The sequence below is a fragment of the Engystomops pustulosus genome, chromosome 9, assembly GCF_040894005.1.
Source record: "Engystomops pustulosus chromosome 9, aEngPut4.maternal, whole genome shotgun sequence".
Taxonomy (NCBI): Eukaryota; Metazoa; Chordata; class Amphibia; order Anura; family Leptodactylidae; genus Engystomops; species Engystomops pustulosus.
In genome coordinates this window covers 76626979-76649825 of record NC_092419.1, presented here as the reverse complement: position 1 = coordinate 76649825, position 22847 = coordinate 76626979, and the positions used below count along the sequence as shown (strand labels likewise).

Below are 22847 nucleotides of genomic sequence, written 5' to 3'. Positions count from 1 at the left end.
AATTTCTGCTTTAGGGAAAAAGAAGTAGTGCTTATTGTCAGTGGGTTCTCCTGTTGAGCTAGATGAGAATATATCTGTGTTTTCGACCCCTTAATTACTTGGCCCTTTTTGTTTTTGTGTATTTATTTTTTGCTCCCCACCTTCAAAAATACTTTGTAACAAATTGTTCTTCATAGTAACGGTATTCAATATTCCATGCCAAGTACAGGGAAGCAGGAAAAAAATTCCAAATGTGGTGAAATTGGCAAAAACACTTTTGTGCAATCTTCCTCTGGGTACTGTATGTACGCCTTTACCTTTTGTAATTCAAATGAAACCTCCACTTTAATCTTAGGTGGGTATGATAAGTAGAAACCCAATTTATATAGGTATCAGGCTGGATTCACATCACGTTTTGTGCCATGCGCTGATACATCAGGTGTATTCTGACCTGTCCTCAAAATGACATGGGGAAAAGATAGGATATGTCCTATGTTTCCCCGTGTGCACGGCCATACGCCATGCATCTCTATGGAGAGGGGAATGGTCACACCTGCTCCTCTTCAACACGCTGAATGTATGCTCGCCCGGCCATATGTTTGTGTGGATTCGGCCTTACTATGTTTTAATAGATATTTAAAAAAAGGAAAACCTTTGGTATGAAAATCTATTTTCTTCATGTTCTGCAGCTGTTGAAACTGCAACTAATAATATAATAATAATACCAGCATGAGGGACTATGGTGTTCAGGGCCGGATCCAGGTTAGTGGTGGCCCCAGGGCCAAAATCTGGTGGAGGTCACCACAGAATGTAGCCCAGGTAGGGTACTCATTTAACATCCATGTAATCGGTGGGACTTATGCACAAAGGCGTAAGGGGGACCGTGATGTGGTCCCAGAATTTGTGTCCAGATCATGGTTCCCATAGATGTCTATGACGCCAAAGTAATGAGTATACAACCCCCAGCAATTAATAAATATATAGCCCCCAGTAATTCATATACAGCCCTTTAGCAATTAATAAAAATACAGCCCCCCAGTAATTAACAAATATTTAGCCCCAGCAACAAATATACAGCCCCCCAGCAAGTCATAAATATACAGCCCCCAGTAATTAATATACAGCTTCTCAGTAATATATACACCACACCAGTACTTAATATATAGAGGCTGTCAGTAATATATACAGCCCCCCAGTAATTAACATACGCATCTACCCCAGTTATTAATATATACAGCCCCTAGAAATATATAATGCCCTCAGTAATGTATACAGCCCCCAGCAATTAATATATACAGCCGGCCAGAAATATATACCGGCCACAGTAATTAATATATACAGCCTCCAGTAATATATACAGCCCCCAGTAATTAATATATAGCCCCCAGTAAATAATATACATATCCCCCCAGTAATATACAGAGCCCTCCAGTTATTAATATACACAGCCCCCAATCATATACACAGTCCCCCAATCATATACACAGCCCCGAGTCATATACACAGCCCCCAGTCATAAATAATATGCAGTCCCCAATGACAAGATACCAGCAACTAATATACTGTATACTAGATAGTAGGGAGCTGTATATTGTATACTGAATACAATCCCCAGTGTACATTATACAACCCCCTAATAACAAATGTAAAATATACAGCCCCCCGTAATGAATAACAAGCCTCCCAGTAAAAAAAAATCTGCACTCAACTTCTCCCTTTGCGGCAACCTCCTTCTCCTGCTCTTTTGGGATGTTGGCACCCTGGTGCCAGGATGCCGGCAACCTCTGCGGACAAGTGTACTGGCTACCACCTGGTTCTCAAAAGTTCTACCGGACCAAATATTGGACAAATAGCCCACTTAGTGGGGACCTGTTTAAGGGTAAAGTAGTGGGGGTACTGCGCACCCAGCCCCCCTCCACCCCCACCCGATAATCAGGCCCTAATAATGTTAATTTAATGTACAAGCTATTAACCCTTTCCTAGCATCAGATATTTGGGTCTACAGATTTTCTAGCCTTTCTGTGATTCCCAGAGCCAGTTTATGAATGCTGGCAAGTATATTATAATATATACATGCACAACGAGACAAAAACCATTATCTATTAGGTTATACATATGCACATATATATGTATATGTACATATATGTATAGTGATTTCTCATTGTACAGCACCATGGAATTAATGAATAATAATAAAGTCTCTGCATGTACAAATCTTATGGCTTTGGCATGGCACAGCACAGGGCTGATAGAACTGTTTATAGTAGTACTGAGCAGTTCTCTTCAGGTCTCTATGTGCAGGCACTGAACAACCTCCTTTCCCCCTGATATTCCCTGACACGACTGCAATACTGCACTGTACACTGCCAACCTCACAGGAGAGAGGAAGCAGTGAGGAGGATCTCCCTTTGTGAGATAAAATCCCTGCAGCAGCAGAGTAATCATACCTCTCCTATCATACATCACAGCCCTGCTGGAGCCGACTTCATTCTGTGTAGTAACGATCCGTCCTCAAATCTGCCGCCTCCTGCTGGCCGGAGGAAGCTGCTGCCCGAGGCTAGGTTTCCCCCTCACCTCAGGGACAGAGCAGTACTACTGCGGAGGATCAGCAGAACTTGGGGAAGATGCCATCCATGACAGCAGGAGAGAGCACAGCAGCAACATAGACTTATAAGGCAGAGAAATTGGGAGAGAGGGACGTGAGGACATCAGTGCCAGCACCAGAGGGATGTGATCGCTGGAGAATACACAGCAACAAATCACAGCAGGTACCACCTATACAGGGGAGACCACCTAACAAAGCATCCCTGGGGGGCTACAACTTTCACTATACTTTATCAATATTCTAACTGCAAACAATCAGAAGGCTCTGCAGTTGGTAAAAGAACTCAGATTGTATAAAACTAGCCCAGATATGATGTAAAGCAGAACAGATGAGCCTACAGAGAAGTAAATCCATTTTTTAGAACTTGTAAACATTTTGGTTGCTCATATAGAGTAGAACCTAGTGAATAATGAAAAGTTCTGAAACTTTCTTATGTAATTGTGTTTATTCTTGATTTGTGGGATACCTTGCTGTCAGAAAATGGGATCACTCAGAGATTGAAAGCATATATACTGTGTATATATATATATATATGCACATATATATGGCACAAGGACTCCTGCCATTATAGGTCACCCGGGATTTATCTAGCTCTTCCATACTTTGTGAATAGATCAGGACATTATGTAATATCATACAGGATTAGAAAATAACTACGAATGCTACTTTTATTATTTATTATATAATATGTATATATATATTTGTTTGTACATGAGATACATATAAAACAGTGCTCTTTATTATCATTGACCATAGACTATAGTACTTTTTTCAGTGCATTTTCCAGTATAGTGTAGAGCAACGATTTGTTGCTTTGTAGAAACCATCAGCAAGCAGTCTGACAAGATGTTGCCAGCACATATTACAATGTTTAACTCTACTTATTGCTTTTGTGAGGAAAGATTGCTTTTTCAGGAACCATAAAAACTTACACAGGAAAACATAAATAGCTAAGCAATCCAATTACCTATTGTGCATGTATTACTGAGATAGATTCATCTGTTGAAAGCATCTTGCTATAGAAAATATGGTTGGCTGATTACACAAGTAGCACGGCTACATGATTAAATGCTATTTCCAAAGTCACATTGTATCGTCTACCACTGCTGAAGACCCCAGGGTCCCACTTCAGAAGGGGCTGAGGAAGTTAGGTGAGCGCTATCTCACAGAATAAATGGAGCAGCAGTTAACATACATCGACTTTGCTCAATTCATATACCCCAATCTCATGCACCCTCCATGAGACCTAGTTTTTTGTATATATTATTTTTGTATATATATTTTCTATCATTAGGACAAGTGATGAGTTTTGATTTTGAGGACTAAAACATGACTAGTCATAGAAGACTTTGATCATTATGTCTAGTGTCACAAGTGTAAAGGGATGGGATTAGACAAATTCTATTAATTTTTTTTAAATTGACTAAATATGTTAGCCGTTAGGTCTCTTGGCTCATTTTGGTTACTTTGGTTTCATAATCTGCAGCGCATACTAACTGCTTGGTCCCAAGCACCCTTTGATTTAGGAACATGCAACAGGAGATGAAGCACTAAGTCTGATGGATTTGCTATTGAATCACATTTTGCAGCATGCTATCTAACAAAACCCAACTTCAAACATATTTTTGCATATATAATGCAGATATATTCACAGTCACTGAATGCCAACTTTGGACAAGAGGGGAAAAGTGCTGCAAAAGTCAAGTACCACATGGAGTAATAAAAGCGTATCAGAGAGCCAACTATATGCCTAATATTTATCTAATAATTGAATATGGGTTAGTTATGATAGTATGATACCTGCATATCATCTCCAGCAGTGCTAGATAATGGGAGCAGTCTGGAAACTCTTGCGACATCCCTTGAATCACATTTTTAGTTTGGAGAATATTTCTACACCGCAGATCTGTGGTGAATGATGATGTGCTCAGAGAAGAGTTGATGTAATGCAGTATCAACCATTAAAGACGTATCACCCTTTATAAGGATAGAGGATGAGGGAGGTTGGCAGCTGTTATCAGTCAGCATTGAGATCAGATAGATCTTTACTTGTGGAGTGTTTGTTGGTGGTAAAGCAGTTACTATACCCTTCAACACCCCGTTAACCTCTCAGGTGTAGACATTTGGTAAATCATTTATATCTGAAGTAAGTGCATTCTCTTTTGTCAATGCTGAAATTCCTGTGGTTTATCTCTTGTCCTGACAGCTGTTCACAGGGATCCCACGCGTGCCTATGCTCAATGAGCCATGTGAAGCCTCTACTGAGAATCTGCTGGTTATTATTCCCATTCTACAGGTTCCAGCCCTGAACCAAGACTCGAGGACAGAAGGGCAGTACCGGGACCTTCTTTGCAATGATAATCAACATGAATACAGGATCTATAGACAAAGACATAGATAAAGACAGGGCCACTTTACTGTACAATGAAAAATATACTCCTCAAATCCCAACACCCCCACCCCCACCTCCACCAATCCTTACTCTATCAGAATCTTCAAGAAGTCTTTTTCAAAAGTGCGACCAAAAGCGCAGCTCACGACTGAGGAACTTTAACTGGGATGCTATTCCAATGGAAAGAGTTAAGGGTCGGACTAGTTTGTGGAGCTCCCAAACTTTCCAGGGGGATCTTCAGATTGACACAGGGAAAATGGAAGAGCTATTTGGAAAGCAGGAAGTAGAGGTTCTGCCAAAACCTTGTTATCGACGAAGATCCATTTCGATTGGAGATGCGTGTTTGAATAAGGTAATAGAAACCGTAATAAGAACAATGTGATCATAATATCTATCTATCTATCTATCTATCTATCTCATATCTATCTATCTATCTATCTATCTATCTATCTATCTATCTCATATGTATCTACTAGACTTAGATCTACCTTAGGGAATGTGATTTCTGGCATTTATTCAGAAGTGAATGAAGAGTTCAGGCATGTGCACCACTGCTCTATATAATGGGGCATTTTAGTTATCACTGTGCATCCTTACAAATTAGTTGGGGTGACATATATGTCTTCGAATTTGTCTTCAATATCTGAATTTGTTGGGAAGCCATTATCTGAATGATATGTCAGTATAGTAGGTCTGAGTTAATGTGGCACATGTATAATACATTTCGCTTTGTCCATCTATTTTTTGGGTCTTTTCTTGGCTTTTCTGCTAGTCAGATGTATCTTAGCGGTATTTCCTTATTGATTCATGTGGCATGTGGTATTTAGTGAATTTGCGGCTTTTTTAAAAAAAAAAGTCGTAATCAGTTCCAAGTTCAATTCTATTCCTGGTCAGGGACAGCCTTAGGGTGATGCCACACGTCCCATTTTTGGACCGTTTTAACCCGTTCACGACCTGTGACGTAATAGCACGTCACGGGTCGGCCGCGGGTGCATGGAGAGGGCTCACGCGCTGAGCCCTCTCCATAGCCGGTAAGTCTTTGCTGCATATTGCAGCAAAGGCTTACTGGTAACACCCGCAATCGGTCCGATCCGTCGCCATGGTAGCCTCTCACGAAGACCCGAGGCTACTTCGGGTTAACCCATGCATTACAATGTGCTATCAGCACATTGTAATGTATGAGTAGTAAAATACACATATACTGCCATACTGTAGTATGGCAGTATATGATAGGACCGTGCAGACACCCTAGGGTTAAAGTAGGGTGTCTGAAAAATACTAAAAATAAAAAAAAGTTAAAAAAAAAAAATTATAATAAAAAACCCTAAAAACCCAAATCACCCCCTTTCCCTAGAACTGATATAAATATAAATAAACAGTAAAAATCATAAACACATTATGTATCGCCGCGTCCAAAAATGCCCGATCTATCAAAATATGATAACGGTTTTTCACTGCATTTAATCCTGTAACGGAAAATCGTGCCCAAAGTCGAAAATGGCACTTTTTTTGTCATTTAAAAAAATTAAAAAATTCTATAAAAAGTGATCACAAGGTCGAACAGTCCTAAAATTGATAACATTGTAAACGTCATCAAAATCCGCAAAAAACGACACCACTCACAGCTCTGTACACTAAAGTATAAAAAAGTTATTAGCGCCAGAAGATGGCAAAATCCCCCCAAAAAATTTGTACAGTAGGTTTTAATTTTTTTAAATGTATGAAAACATTATAAAACCTATACAAATTTGGTATCCCCGTAATCGCACCGATCCAAAGAATAAAGTAGACATGTTATTTGGGGCGCTCAGTGAAATCCGTAAGATCCAAGCCCACAAGAAGACGGCACAAATGCGTTTGGAATATTCAATGCCATCTCTATGAAGTGCAATTTGTTACGCAGAAAATAAGCTGTCACACAGCTCTGTACATGGAAAAATAAAAAAGTTATGGATTTTTGATCATGGGGAGTGAAAAATGAAAATGAAAAAACAAAAAAGGGCCAGGTCCTGAAAGGGTTAAAGTATGCGTTTTCAGTCCATTTAAAAACACATGCGAACGCATCAGTTTTTTACTGTTTACCATGCGTTTGGCTGCTTTAAACCTGTTTATCTATATAGATAAACAAACCAAACGCATGGTAAGCAGTAAAAAATGCATGAGATTTTAAACTGACTGAAAACGCATGCTTGAAAACAGTCTAAAAAAGGGACGTGTGGCATCACCCATAGATTTGCACCAAAATTGGATTCAGGTGATAACTGAGGGAACCCTGCAGAAAACTAGACAATGGCAAACTTTGAAAGGAGACTGTTTTGGGTGCAGAAAAAGTCGCAAATGAGCACAAGCACCATGAAAATTCTCAAAAATGAAAGAAAAAAGGCAAGCCAAAAGTTTGATACAAGTGCCCAAATGGCTTATCCTAGAAATAACAAAATATCAAAATATCAAATATCAATGGAGAGGGCATCTTTACGTCATGCCATAAGAATCGGATGTGTTTTGAGGAAAACTCTCTTTTATGACTTGTGGGATATGAGAAGCACTTGAACAGCGTTGTAGTTTGCTGCAGCAGGGACCATATTTTTGCCATGACCGATATTTCGCTGTAATGCATTGTATTACATGCTATTTATATGACTTTTCAAGGAAATGAAAATGTATCTGCATAACACATGAAATCTATAGCGATCTTATATCCAGATGGTGAAATCTCTTACCCATCGTGTCTGCAGAGTTTCTAGCTTTTTTTGAACCCTGACAGCTGTCATGATATACTTAGCCCCACCTGCCTCTACTTTTCTGCCTGTACAAGTAAGAAATACAGAAACCAAAAATATTAGTTGCCTTATATAACTTTCAAACACACAAGGCTGTCGCTTTATGTGCAGGGATCTGCAAGCCACCCACAGGGTAGTATTCACAAAAGAAGGGTCAGAATGGGGGCCTAGGGCCCACCAGTGAAATTGATCCTTGGGGCCCACCTACTGCTACATGGAAATGTTACCTGTTTATTCTAAGGCCACATTTATAGAATGCGTTTTCATTGCATTTTGAAAGGGACAGTAACTGCATCAAGTAAAATGCATCCCAAAACACTTAATCAGTATTAATTAGTAAAAACACTGATGAATGTCTTTGCAATGTATTTTAAAACCCAATGCAAACACATAGGGGCTCATATACTAAGGGTTCTGCGGCCGCACTTTGGTCGGATATTCCGTCGATTTCCGATCCACACCGCAACGCGCCGGGGATTGTGTCGCACGCAATCGGATTTTGGTGCATCCGCGCCTGCTTGCACGTGGCACAAATTGGGGGGCCGCCGTTGGACAACCCGACGGGATTTAACATTTCAAATTGTGTCGCAAGACACGCACTTACATGCACCGAGAGGAAGAAAGTGAACTCTGGTGGACCTCGGCGGCGAAGCGACGGATGCAGGAACTCGGGCGCACGAGCTACGTGAATCGCGCCAGACTTCATCTACGTCGGACACTCCGGATCGGGGATCACGACAGGACCAGGTAAGTAAATTTTCCCCATAATGTTAACGCAGCTTAAGACCATGTGCAGAAGATGCAATTAAATTGTGTTTTAAAATGCATTTGAGGTGCATCTGGAGAATCTTCTCCCAAAACATCTGTATTCAGACGTCAGGGAAGAGATTTCCCAGATGTGCCTAAAATGCTCTAGCATTAGGTAGGACCTATTGAAAGCAATCAGTACCTCTCATCTCCCCCTCATATTGTGGACCCTCTCATCTCCTCCTCATATTGTGGCTTCTAATCTCCTCCTCCTCATATTGTGACCTTTTTCATCTCCTCCTCCTCATATTGTGGTCTCTCTCATCTATCCCTTATATTGTAGCACACTCTCATACTCCCCAAATTGTGGGCCCCCTCTCATATGCCCCATATTTTCTCCCTCTTTCATATGCCTCATATTTTTCCCCTCTCATAACCTCCCCCCATAATTTGGCGCCTTCTCATACTATGACTTTGCATTTTAAATCTGGCGCAGGGTCCGACTGAGCACCGGAATGCCCCCAATTTGTGTTGCGGACACTTATTAAATACCTGTGCAAGCCGTTTGCACTAGAAAGGAAGTGCGATATCCAAAAAAAAAAACAGCGCATGGCCCTTAGTAAATGTGCCCCTGTATTTGCAGGCAGGGGCCCACATTTATTAACCCCTTCCCACCGAGGCCCTTTTTCGTCTTTGCATTTTCAATTTTCACTCCCCACCTTCAAAAATCCATAACTTTTTGATTTTTCCATTTAGAGAGCTGTGTGAGGGCTTGTTTTCTGCATAACAAATTGCACTTCATAGGGACGGTATTTAATATTCCATGATGTTGTGAGAGATTTATTTCTCTACATGACGCCATTTTGAACCAAACTGATGCCATTTTGTCTTAACCTGGGGGTCATGTTGACCACTCTCACCAGGGTAGGACTGGGGTACCTGGGGCCCACCAGTGAAATTGATTTTGGGGTCCCCCCTACTACTACATAGAAATATTCTGGGATAAGGGAATTTCCAAGCACTAGCAGGGGCAGTGAAATAAAGGATAAGCTAAGCCCTTTCTCCCTCCCTCTCTGCTAGTGACTGCTCTTGGTTTGTGTACAGGGGCTGCAGTGGTGATGTTACCTCAGGGCATTAATGTTAGGGATAGTTTAAGAGTTACCCCTGGTTTCCAGGGCTTTCTGCTGGTGACTGGGCTGTGGTTAGGGATGTAAGTGTTCGCAGATCCCTGTAGTATTTAGCCTGCCAGCCCCCTGTAGTATATAGCCTGCCAGCCCTCTATAGTATATAGCCTGCCAGCTGCCTGTAGTATATAGCCAGCCCCCAGTAGTATATAGCCAGCCCCCTGTAGTATATACATAGCGCCATCATACTCTGTAGTATATAGCCAGCCAGCCCCTTGTAGTATATAGCCTGCCAACCCTAAAAATTAGTTTTTATTCAGTAAAATTGGGGAAAAAAATCTATATAAATGAGGTATTTTCATAATCACGGCGACACATAGAATAAAAATAATGTATTATTTTTATGGTATGGTGAATAGCCAAAAAACTAAAACAAAAACAATCTTACCAAAAATTGATGATTTCCATTTTCTCCAGCAACAAAGAGATACTAAATCTTTGTAGACAGTTAAAAGAGAAAAAAGAGTTACTAATTATATCAGTTAGCTATAGATGCCCCAATATTATGTACCAGAAAAGTCTCATGTGGCAAAAAATAAGCCCCTATATGTCTACATTAAAAAAAGAAAAAATTATAGCCTATACAGTTTGACAATGCAAATCTTTTCTGAACAGCGCTCCATCTATTCTATGCCCGGCCGTGCGCTCATACAGCAGGTTACCACCACATATGGGGTATCACACTTTGTGGACCTATTTTAACCCCTATAAAACATCAAAAGGGTTAACAAACTTTTTAAAAGTGTTTTTTTATACGTTAAGGTTTGTAGCTTCCATAATGGGGTACCGTATATACTTGAGTAGAAGCTGAACCAAGTATAAGCCGAGCTACCTAATTTTAACACAAAAAACTCAGAAAAGCTATTTACTTGAGTTTAAGCCTAGGGTGGGAAATGCATTGGTCACTGCCTCCCCAGTATATAGCAGCCAGCCCATGCCCTCCCAGTATACAGCCAGCCCATGCCCTCCCAGTATACAGCCAGCCCATGCCCTCCCAGTATACAGCCAGCCCATGCCCCCCAGTATACAGCCAGCCCCTTCCCCCCACTATATATCCAGCCCCTGGCCCCCAGTATATAGCCTGCCAGCCCATATCCCCCAGTATATAGCGTGCCAGCCTCTGACCCCAGTATACAGCCAGACCCTGCCTACAGTACACAGCCAGCCACTGCCCTCCAGTATATACCCTGCCAGCCCCTGCAGTATATAACCAGCCCATCCCCATAGTATATAGCCGACCAGCCCCTGCCCCGAGCATGCCATATATTAAAAAAATTAACACAGTACTCACCTTTACGATGCACCCGCAGGTCCTTTTCTTGCTTTTGGTGCTCCGGCTCTGTCTTCGTGTCCTCCGGGTCCTCTTGGGTTCCTCCGGCTCCTCTTCTCCTCCGAAAAGGAGCCGGAGAATCCCAAAGAGGAGGCGGAGAAACCCTAAGAGGACCCGGAGGACACAAAGATGGAGCCGGACCATCGGAAGCAAGAAGAGGACATGCGGGAGACGTTGAAAAGGTGAGTATAGTGTTAATTATTTTATAGACTCGAGTATAAGTTCAGCACAATTTTTGTGCGGAAAAACTTGGCTTAAACTCTTAATTCTTTTATTTATAAAGCACACACAGATTATGCAGTGCTACACAGAGTTTTCCAAATCAGTCCCTGTCTCCAGTGGGGCTCACAATCTAATCAACCTACCAGTATGTTTTTGGAGTGTGCGAGGAAACCAGAGGACCAGCAAACACGAAGACAACATACAAGCTCTTTGCAGATGTTGACCCTGAAACTTGAACCCAGGTCCCCAAAGGCTGCAGTGCTAACCACTAAGCCATCTTGCTTCCCCGAGTATATATTGTAATTTCCGAGGCTTGCTATTATTTAGGCCTTTCACAGTCATTTGAAAGTTGACTAGGTCCCTCTAAATATGGGTTTTAGCCTCATAACATTAACATTCTAATACATGTAATCTTAAAAAACCATGCCAACATAAAGCAGACATTTCGGAAATGTAAGTTATGAATTAATTTGGGAGCTATGTACTTTGTCTAAGGGTCCGCAGAGCGCATTTTCGTCGGGTTTCCCGACGATTTCCGTTTTGTGGCAAATTGCCCCGGGATTTTGGCGCACGCGATCGGATTTTGGCTTGCACGCGCCAGAAATCGGGGGGCATGGCCGTCGGACAACCCTACGGATTCGGACAACACGCAGAATTTAACATTTAGAATTGTGTCACAAGACACGCACTTACAAGCACCAGGAAGAAGAAGGTGAACTCCCGCGGACCTCGGCGGGGAAGCGACGGATGCAGGAACTCGGGCGCACGATCTTCGTGAATCGTGCCGGACCTCATCCTTGTTGGACCGTCCAAAACGGAGATCGCGACTGGACCAGGTAAGTAAATTTTCCCCATTGTGTCACGAGAAAACAATCTCAAAATCCCCTGGATATCTGATAGCATTTCAAAGCTATAACTACTTATAGTGACACAGGGCAGATTTGAAATATGAGGCTGTGTTCTAGAGGCCAAAATAGGCTCTGAAGTGCATCAGGAAAATAAAATGATGCATTCTGCCAGAGAAGTACATGGGGCGTCAGATTCATGAAGAATGTGTGAGACATTTCATTAATCTGCTGCAAACTGCACCGTCTACAGGCAGACTGCACATATTGCTGTTTGCACTAGTTTTGATAAATGTGGGCCTAAGTGTCCTATTTACAGGGAGAATGCTATAGAGCAGGATGAGCTGAGCTTTTCAACGGGAAGTCCTACTCAATGACTGGCAGGACTGGACTCTCAAATGGATTTTGTGGTCACATGATTGGCAGGTTTTTGGATTTTATGGAGTCAATGATTGGCAGATCTGGACTCTCAAATGGATTTTATAGTCAAATGATTGGCAGGTTTTTGGATTTTATGGGGTTAATGATTGGCAGGTCTGAACTCTCAAATGGATTTTATGGTCAAATGATTGGCTGGTTTTTGGATTTTATGGGGGTCAATGATTGGCAGGTCTGGATTCTCAAATGGATTTTAGGATCAGAATGAGATGAGATTTAAATATATATCAGGGGAAGATGAACAGACAAAGTGTCCTATCTGCCGGCACTATGTTATAGGTGGAGCAGCGGGCAATACAGTAAGAGGAGCTGAGTAGTGAAATAGTTTTGTGGAAAATGATTACGTTTATGTTATATTTTGCTGTGTTTGGATTTAGAAGCTCAGTGGGATGTCCCACTATATATTGTTATATCTGTTTGAATGATATTCCCCCCCCCAGATATAAAATATTAATGATTTATCGTATAGGAACTATATCGCCCTGTTACTCTTACACATCATTTATCAGCAGTAAGCCACAAGATGCCTAAGCATGTTCTTCCTGGATTATCCAGGCTGAAATAATTGCAGTACATTGGTGTAAGGGTCCTCAGTTATAATTATATGATGCTGCAATAGGTCTCAGCGAATAAACCACCATAATCCCATAAATGCATTTGGCTGCACACTAATGATACATTTCATGACAGGCTTTATTATGGCACAAAAGTCACATCCACAGCCCAATTTTGGAACATATTTTCGTGCTGAAGTAAGATCATTCTTGCTTTTAACCACATTATTATTTAAAGGCACCCAGTCATGACCTGTCTTTGAACAATTTTACTATTGTTTAAAGCTTTATATAGCAGCACCGGGTATAAGCACCCAGACATAGCAAGTATGGTACAATGCAGATGCAGGCAGCGTTTAATCCTGCAGTGCCGGCACAGTTTACCACTTTTGTACATAAAAGCCTCAGTTTAAACATACCTCCCAATTGCCCCGGATCCAGCAGGACAGTCCCAGTTTTTGGGCTCTGTCCAGCCCGGGGGGAGGTATATGACAGGACATCAGTTCTGATTACAGTGATGGTGAAGAAAGTGATGGTCGGCAGCTCCCTGCACTATCACTTCCTCTGTTCCTCTGGTTCTGCTGTACAGTGGATACGGAAAGTATGTATGTCAGGGCTCTGGCTGGGCCAGTCAGGAATGGTCACAGAGTTGTTCTGAAGCCGCTGCTCTGTTTTTTAGTTTCAACGGGTCTTATTTGAAATAAAACAAATAGTCGCTCGAGGCACAATACGCCAGGTTTTCCCCACGCAGGGGGTAGATGCACAAATGTCATATAATACTGAAGTGCCGGAACTCTCAATAGATACGTAGATCATTATTCCATGCAGGGGAAGTAAAATGTTTTTATTTTAGCTGTGTGCTTAGGGTCATTGTCTTGTTGGAAGGTGAACCTTCAGCCCATTCTGAGGTCCAGAGCACTCTGGAAGAGGTTTGCATCCAGGATATCTCTGTACTTGGCCACATTCATCTTTACTTCAATTACAACCAGTCATCCTGTCCCTGCAGCTAAAACACTCCTATAGCATGATGCTGCCACCACCATGTGTCACTGTTGGGATTGTATTTGGCAGGTGAAGAGCAGTGCCTGGTTTTCTCCACACATACTGCTTAGAATTAACAGCAGAAAGTGCAATCTTTGTCTCATCAGACCAGATAATCTTATTTCTCATAGTCTCAGAGTCCTTTATTTGTTAATTTGCAAACTTTATACAGGCTTTCATATGACTTGCACTGAGAAGAGGCTTCTGTCGGTTCCATAGTTTGGCTGAACAGCCAAGTCAAGGAAGAGTTGTGGTCGTCCCAAACTTCTTCCATATTCCATATAGATTATGGAGGCCACTGTGCACTAAGGAACCTTGAGTGCTGCAGAAATTCCTTTGAAACCTGGGCCAGACGTGTGCCTGAGCTCCTTGGGCAGTTCCTTAGACCTCTCCATGATATTCATGCACTCCACTCTGATATGCAGTGTGAGCTGTGAGGTCTTTATAGAAAGGTGTTTGCCTTTCCTAATCAAGACACATCAGTTTAATTAAACACAGCTGGACTCCAATGAAGGAGTAGAACCATCTCAAGGAGAAAAATTAAAGGGCTCTGAATACTTTCTGTACCCACTGTATGTAGCAAAGGCAGCAGACGCCATGTGATGATGTAATTCCTGCCTGCCGGCTTGAGTGCTACATACAGCAGAAGGCGAGGAGGTGCTGCTGCGAGGAAACAGAGAAAGATGAGTACAATGCTGGGGGTGGCACTATATGAGGGGATGCTACTGGGGGGCCCTATAAGAGAGGGAACTTTTAGGGGGCTCTACAAGAGGGGGAACTACTGGGGGGCACTATAAGAGGAGGAGCTGCTGGGGGGCATTTTAAGAGGGGTAGGTGCTGGGGGGACACTATAAGAGGGGAAAGTGCTGGGGGCACTTTAAGAGGAAGAACTGCTGGGGATGAAATAAGAAGGGGAACTGCTGGGGGGCAAAATAAGAAGGAGAACTGCTGGGGGGCACTATAAGAGGGGGAACTGCTGGGGTGGCACTAAAAGAGGAAGAACTGCTGGGGAGGCACTATAAAAGTGGGAGCTGCTGGGGGCAAACTAAGAGCAGGAGCTTGTGGTGGGGGCATAATAAGAGGGAGAGCTGTTGGTTGCAAATTAACAGGTGGAGCTGCTGGATTTGTACAATAACAAGAAGAGCTACTGGGGGGTGGACACAATAAGATGGGGAGCTGCTTGGGGCACAGTGATAGTGGGATACAATAAGTGGTTGAGCTGCTGGGGAGACACAATATTAGGGGTAGCTGCGGGGGGGGGGGGGGGGCGGGGAGCTTTAATACCATATGAGGCAGAGCTGTATATCCGAGGGGCTACAATGTGATAACGAGGGAACTCAATGTGAAGTAACGGGTGGAACAAAAGGCCACACTGCATGCCACATTTTTAATTTATTAGCTGTTAATTAATCAGGTCAGTTTTCCAAGCAAGTTTACTTACATTGGGTAGAGCAGAAATTCTCCATATTCTCTAGCGTTCTCTCTTACATTTGCTTGATATATTCCTTCTTATCATTCTTATATTTCTCTAATGTGAGCTCACTGAATGTGTTTCATAAGTTTGTGTTTCCAGACAACATATTGCAAATGGTTTCTATGTTTCTGCCTAAGGCTACCTTTACGCGTCTGCTTTTAATGGGCGATTTGTTTCAGTCTGGCATCCGTTTTTCACGGATCCTCAGGAACTATACTCTACAAATGATTCTTGAAAAACAGTTGGTACTAGGAAATGCTCTACCCTCTAACGGATCCTTCACACGATCTGCCAAAATAATTGCCAATGGCACTGGTCTGTTAAAAAGTATTTCATTTAGTACAACCATGTGCCATCAGTCCTAAAAAAGCATGGCATGTGCTTGATTTTCACTGTTGTCCTTCTTCGTTAACTGTAACTAATAAATGATCAAACTTGTATTACTTTGGTCCACACAACTACTCCCATCAGCACCAGGATTCTCAGTTGTTGTGCTAAGCATCTCTGTCCATAGACCTTGTCCAGAACTGCAGCCCAATGGCATGTTTCTCCAGTAGCGCATCCAAGATTTTAAAATTCCATACAAATATTTTATTCTTTTTGTTTATTTGAGGTGGAAGTATTCTTTAATTGTTTTATTTAAAGATCTGTTTGCTAGTTATCTTAAAACAGATTGACATGTGACTTAACATGACTGTGCTAGAGATCCCGTGTGAAATGTGCGGGTGGCGTGATATCCCAGGAAGAGATGGACATGTTTCCTATTCTTTCTATTGTTAAGGACAGAGCTGTAACTTCTCTTTTTATAAGGATGTTTTTGATGCTGCTATAGGAAGCACAGGTTTGCCGCACAATACTACACAATGTTGTTCTTGGCATGAAAAGATGTTATGAAATGGGATTTTGTAGAGAACAGGCTGGTACATGAAGATAGTGGGGGCAGGCTGGTACATGAAAGGCCGAGTGGTAGTGGTTGTGCAGGTGTTATATCTTTGTATTGGGACATCTTTTTCACGTTTTATCATTTACTCTGCAGGTCTTTTTGCTTGATTCTAGAAGAAGCATGAACATTGGTATCTTTCTGAAGCAGTTCAAAAGGTAACATTAAATGGGTCCAACTTTAGAGACCTTATTATTTTTGATGCATGTTGTTGTTTTTGTTTTTTTGGTGCCCAATTTTAGTGGTGTTTTGCACTGTGATTATATGTTGTGGCACACAGCCTCAAAGGAAATCTACCATTTGCTTTAATTCATTATGAACCAAACATACCTTGAGAAAGCTGTAGCGACTCTGATGCAGAAAAATATCATATTTAATCAGTGAGCTGAGTGATTTTGCTGAAAAAACTATTATAAAATTATGATACTGAGGCTCTCTCGCTCCTTTGGCTTGCTCAGCGCTTGTCCTCACCCTAATTATGCACTGCTCCAGACTTGTCCTGCCCAGCTAAGCCAAGTATATGTCACCACTGTGTTGTCCCTGACAGGCAGAAGTAATCAATCCCTGCACCATCCCCGAGCTGCTGTGTATGAATCATCCAGCTCAGGTTGATTAGTCCTTTCTGGACAGCTCAGGAAGCTCCATGTAATGTGTTTATAAACGGCAGGCAGCATGCAACCCAGCTTTCCCAAGGTCCTAAATTTTATAATTGTTTTTTGAGCAAGATCACTCAGTTCAGGGATTTAAAAGATATGTTTCTGCATCAATGTAGCCACAGCATTCCCAAGGTATGTGTGGTCCACAATGCATAAAAACAAATGTCAGATTTCCTTTAATGTATTTGGAGCACTGTAAGAAGAAGCAACGAGCGTCAAATTTGACACTCCACATTCATTAAGAGATTGAGAGTTGGTAGACCTGCTTTTTGTTGGTCTTATTATATACAAAATATTGCATCAAGTGCTGGGCAACTAGAGGTAAAACCAACAAGAAATACTGAGGAAAATACACTATTACACTCAGGTAAGGGAAAGATCAAAAACTATTATTTCAAGAAAACTGTTTTTAAAAAGTTTGTGGCCATTTTGCAAAGAGCCCAAGTAAGTAAGTTGTTGTAAGATCCACACTTGGTTGTCTTAAAATAGATAAAAATAGTTTTTTAATCTCCGAACGTAAAAAATGTATGTATTCAAAATGTTAAAACACTGAAACATAGCATATTCAGAAAGTGGTACAACATTTTATAATACAGTTATTAATCTTTATTGATGTAAGATCGCAAAAAAACACTTACTTTTGGGCACTACTCAACAACATTCGAAAATGTGCAGATTCAGATATATCAAGTTTATTGTAAAACCACAGAGTTCTGCATCTCGATGACACTTTACATTTAAAATGCTAAACTGGTCAAAAAACCACAAAAAAGTAACCTTTGGAGTTTTGGCATTGCGTATATATAAGGATGAGCAGTAATATCAGGTCTGTGATGTCACGCAGCAGTAATGTTGGCACTGTTATACTGCTCTCCACAATATGAGGAAAACTGGTAAAATATGTGTTATTTTTGCCCAATATATATATATTTGTGTGTGTACATGTATGGAAGAAATGTGCGTACTGAAATTTTCATTTCCTTTAGTCCGTGAGGCCACACACATATAGGATTCTTCCCCTAGGTACAACTCAGAAGAGAACAGGTTAAAAAGCAGTAGTAGACAATTAAACAATTAGTGTCTTGGCTGAGGGTGCGGTCACACGTCACGTTTAACGTTTAACGCATGCATTTAAAAACACATTGCAAAAGCTGAAGAGAGATTTTCCTAATTAAACAGCTATTAACACTTGTGTTTGAAAACTGCAAATGTTAACACATGCAATAACAATGCATTTACAGATGTGTTTTGTAAACACAAGTGTTAACAGTTGTTTAATTAGACAAATTTCTCCTCAGCTTTTGCAAAGCGTTTTAAACGCATGCGCACCCTGACTCCACAGATATACGGCCAGAGTACACACACACATCCCTTGTATGGTATATAGCTGTAATGATTCATCATTTAAGGGCGGGAAAGTTGTGCTGCCTCACGGACTAAAGGAAATGGAAAATTCGGTTAGCAAATTTCTTCCTCCCTTTTCGTCTGTTCGGCAGCACACATATGGGACTTAGCAAGCAGTACTTATGGGGAGGGATCTTAGTCTCACCTGTTGCAGCATCATCTTGTTGAAGGCTGAAGCCTTAAGAGGCAGAGAAGTCCATCCTGCAGAGATTTATAGATGAGGATGGAGAGGACCACGTGGCTGCTCTGTAGAACCGATAGATGTGACAGTGCTCAGCTAAGGAAGCTGATGTAGAGTTGGCTCTCAGCTAGTCTGGAGCTTCATGACCGGAGAGACAGCATATCATGGAGTCCATGATCCATGTGGACAATTTGCCCCCTTTTTAAAGTTCTTTGAAATTGTATTGTTTGAAAGAATTGTTCTGAAGACTGTAGAAATGGTTGGATGAAGGCTGAGCAGGAAAGTAACATGATGCTTCCGGGCAGAATGTTAAGGTAGGAATCCTTGAAGGACAGTGCTTGGAGTCCTGCAGTCCTCCTCGATGATATTGTGACCATCAAGCATGAACATGTTAGACTGGCTTGATGTTTATCCTGGCTTTAGGCCTTTAGTGGAGCCAAAAGATGTACCCTTTGTGAGTAGGCACCCTGGACCTCCACACAGTGTTGGCAGCGTTGGATGTGTCATGTGACGTCACATGTCTTCATGCAGGAAGAAGATAGGACGGCCCACTGCCTGGACACACTAGTGGAGCCAGGTTAAGCAGGGTTAGGGAAGCAGAAGGGACATAGAGGGACTCGACCGCACCTCCTGGGCCCAGGGGCCCCTTAACATTGCGGCTGCTACAGCTATGGTGAATAGGGACAAACCGTCTGGGTACACGTCGTGCATAATTTATTATACGGCCATGGGTCCTGGGCTGATCCATTGCATCATTTCAATTTTTGCGCCTTTTTGGAGACATTTTGAAATGTCCGCTGAACATCTGTTTATCGTCAGTAACACACATTTATCTTCTATTCCAGATGTGCTAAACTTCACAAATTACATTTATCATTTCAAATGTTCTAAAATTTCCAAAATTTTTGGCCACAAAAACTCCAGACGAAACCATGCCTAAAGGGAACCTGTCACCACATTTGCACATATACAACCAGTTACAGGTTCCTATAGAGCTTTATTAACGGATAGGCACCCTTCTTTTAGCTAAAAATGGTTTTGCTTACATCCACACATCACCTTTTATCTTATATTACCTGGCATCAGAGGGGGGCATGTCATACCCCTCCCATCTACTCCTTTTCATTCCTTATGCTTCCTTACGGGTCACAGTTAATGTCATGTGACCAGAGTGACATAATCTCAGGTACTTTCGCTTCTTAATAATAGCAAACTGTACCCCATGCACGTATCTGACCACATGAAGTCACAGCAGCCTCCATGGACTTCTACTCCTCTCCATAGTCTATGGAGTATGCTGTGATTTCATGTAATCACATACATGTTGTACAGTTTGCTATTAATAGAAGGCTGATATACCTGCAATGATGTCACTCTGGTCACATGATGTCACTCTGGTCAAATGTAACACAAGGCACAAAAATGTGTCACATCAGTCACAATAATGGGGCATGGTTCACTGCTTCACTAGTAGCCTTAGAGAGAGATGAGTCAGAGATACCAGAAATGAGTCAGAAAAGCTAAGTTTCATATCAGAAAAACGTCTGTAATTAAGGTACAGTGCCCCACTGGCAGCTAATTTAAGGTGATATGGGGAGGACTTGTGACCCTTTATCAGCAGGCATTGTTAGTCAGGATGGTCAAAATCTGGTGACGGGTCTTTAAGGAAAACATAGAAAATGGAAAGACATGACTTGAGACATTTGTGCGACATTTTTGAGACATTTGTAACAAATGTCTCAAAGAGAGATGGGTAAAAAAAACATTTTACACAAGGTTTGATAAATTACCAAAGATAAAACCCATTGAGGTTACTCAAATAGACTAACATTTTAATGAGAATCTCTGCTATATGGTGTGTGGTACTGAGTAATAGCAGACAACCTAGCACCATACACCGGCCAGTAGATAGCTCATTAACCATATTAGGACTGATTTATCATGCCTGGTACAGCAGTTTTCTGACGTACAGGTCATGAAAAAAGTTTTAGCACACAGCCAGACAATCCCGACTTTTTGAGGGTTTTCTGCCTCTAATGCCCGTTTTAGTGACACCAATCCCACCAAATTTACTATATTACTGCCATAGGTTATAGAAAAAAATCAACACCAGGCAGAACTTGGCAGATATTTCATTCCATCTCAGAAGTGCTGGAAAAGCTGCACTAGCATGTCCACATGTAGTGTACAGACTTTTAGATTTTCTTTGAGCTTGTAAACAATTCTTTACCATTTTCCAGGTGAGCAGAAATCATTGTTTTAAAGTGTTTAATCTCATAGACTGTAAACTCTTGCAAGCAGGGCCCTATTCTTCTGATTATGTTATTACTCTGCATGTACCCTATGATCTGTACAGCACCGCAGAATATGATGGTGCTATATAAATAACGCTTTATTATTATTAACCTCCAGTATTGGTAAAATGCGGTGCAGAATGAGGCAATGATTCTATGATTTTCTTGTAGATCAGCAACAGAGATTGTTGAAGATATAAGGCTGGGAAGAGGAGATATTTACAGTTCAGAGAGATTGAACGAGCTTCTGAAACATCTTCCAGACAGAGAAGAGGTAAGGAAACATTTCACATTTGCATATTATGAGGATGTGAAGAGTCTTTATTTTCATGGTTTTATAAAATTCTTGTCTCCACAAAAGGTCCACCGTCTGAAATCCTTTCAGGGGGATAGAGAGCGTTTGAGTGAAGCAGATCTGTTTATGATGCTCCTGATGGATCTTCCATGGTAGGTTACACCATAATCTCCTAAATATAATGGGGCACATTTACTAAGGGTTGCGCTGTGCACTTTTTTGGGACCATACATGTTCTTCATGGCTAAAACAGCTTGCACAGGTATTTAAGAATTGTGTGCGCTGGGATTGTGGCGCACGCAACCCTTTTGTGGCGCAGCTGCGATGGCTTCCATGTGACACAAATTAGGGAGCGTGCCGACTGATTTGGACAGTGTACTGTGACAAATTGTGTTGCACGCCCTATGTTAAAGGTGCACCACAAAAGAGATGGTGAACTCTTTCGGACAAGTGTGGGGAAGCGACACATTCATGATTTCAGGCACACGATCTTAGCGAATTGCCGCACTCAGCATTATAGAAGGACAATGCACTTTTAGCTAACTCTAGTGACTTTGTAAGTTAATGGGGGTCATTTACTAAGGGCCCGATTCGCGTTTTCCCGAAGTGTTACCCGAATATTTCCGATTTGCGCCGATTGTACCTGATTGGATTGTGGCGCATTGGCACCGGCATGCGCGCGACGGAAATCGGGGGGCGTGGCCGAACGAAAACCCGACGTATTCAGAAAAACCGCCGCATTTAAAAACCGAAAATGTGTCGCTTGGGAAGCGCTTACCTTCACCTGGTCCAGCTCGGTGTATTCCGTCGCGTTCAGATGATTTTCAGTGCAGCAGCGCCACCTGGTGGATGGCGGAGGAACTACCTTCATAAATCCCATCCGGACCCGAATCCTGTGCAGTGAACGCGCCGCTGGATCGCGAATGGGCCGGGTAAGTAAATCTATTGGGTATATTTATCATTGGGCAGCTCCTTAGGACAGTTCTATGTCTATTTTTGGTGCTCCGCTGCCCATCTGATTCATTCAAGTGGCTCTGGCCCTTTAATAAATGTTCTTATATATTTTCTGAGAATTTTTTTTTTCAAAAAAGTCCCAAAAAAGTTTCAAAATGCATAAACAGTCCCAGCACATAGACCAGTAGGGAACTGGAGTGACTATGAAGTCATTAATCTGCATGGTGTTGCACAGCTTTGCAGTAGCAGTAGTTCTATGCTTACACCAGATGAATTAAGAGGTGGAAATAGCCCAGTGAGACTTTTCAGCAGTGAAAAGTCTCAAAATCTATCAATGCAACTACTTTGTGACTTTTTTAAGGCAAAAAAGCTCAGGAAAATCAATGATAATTAACCCCTATGTCTATTCCATCTATTGTTTTATTCTATGAAGCTAAGCAAGAGTTGAAAAGTGTAGTTATGATCCACAAGCTAAACACAGGAAAAGAGCAGAAACGGGAAATTACATTTGATATGTAGGGAGGAGACATCA

The 22847-nt window shown here is 41.7% G+C and overlaps 1 protein-coding gene across 2 annotated transcripts in view; it reads left to right on the top strand.

Annotated features, from left to right (window-relative positions):
* The first annotated feature begins 2362 nt into the window (after positions 1 to 2362).
* LOC140076981 (uncharacterized) overlaps positions 2363 to 22847 on the top strand; it is a 68223-nt gene continuing 47738 nt past the window's right edge. For both annotated transcript variants that reach the window (XM_072123800.1, XM_072123801.1), the window contains exons 1-5: positions 2363 to 2747; positions 4791 to 5328; positions 16628 to 16689; positions 21238 to 21340; positions 21428 to 21513. In XM_072123800.1, coding sequence (XP_071979901.1) covers positions 4939 to 5328; positions 16628 to 16689; positions 21238 to 21340; positions 21428 to 21513 — 641 coding nt within the window. In that variant the 5' untranslated portion in view covers positions 2363 to 2747; positions 4791 to 4938. The remainder of the gene's footprint in view (positions 2748 to 4790; positions 5329 to 16627; positions 16690 to 21237; positions 21341 to 21427; positions 21514 to 22847) is intronic.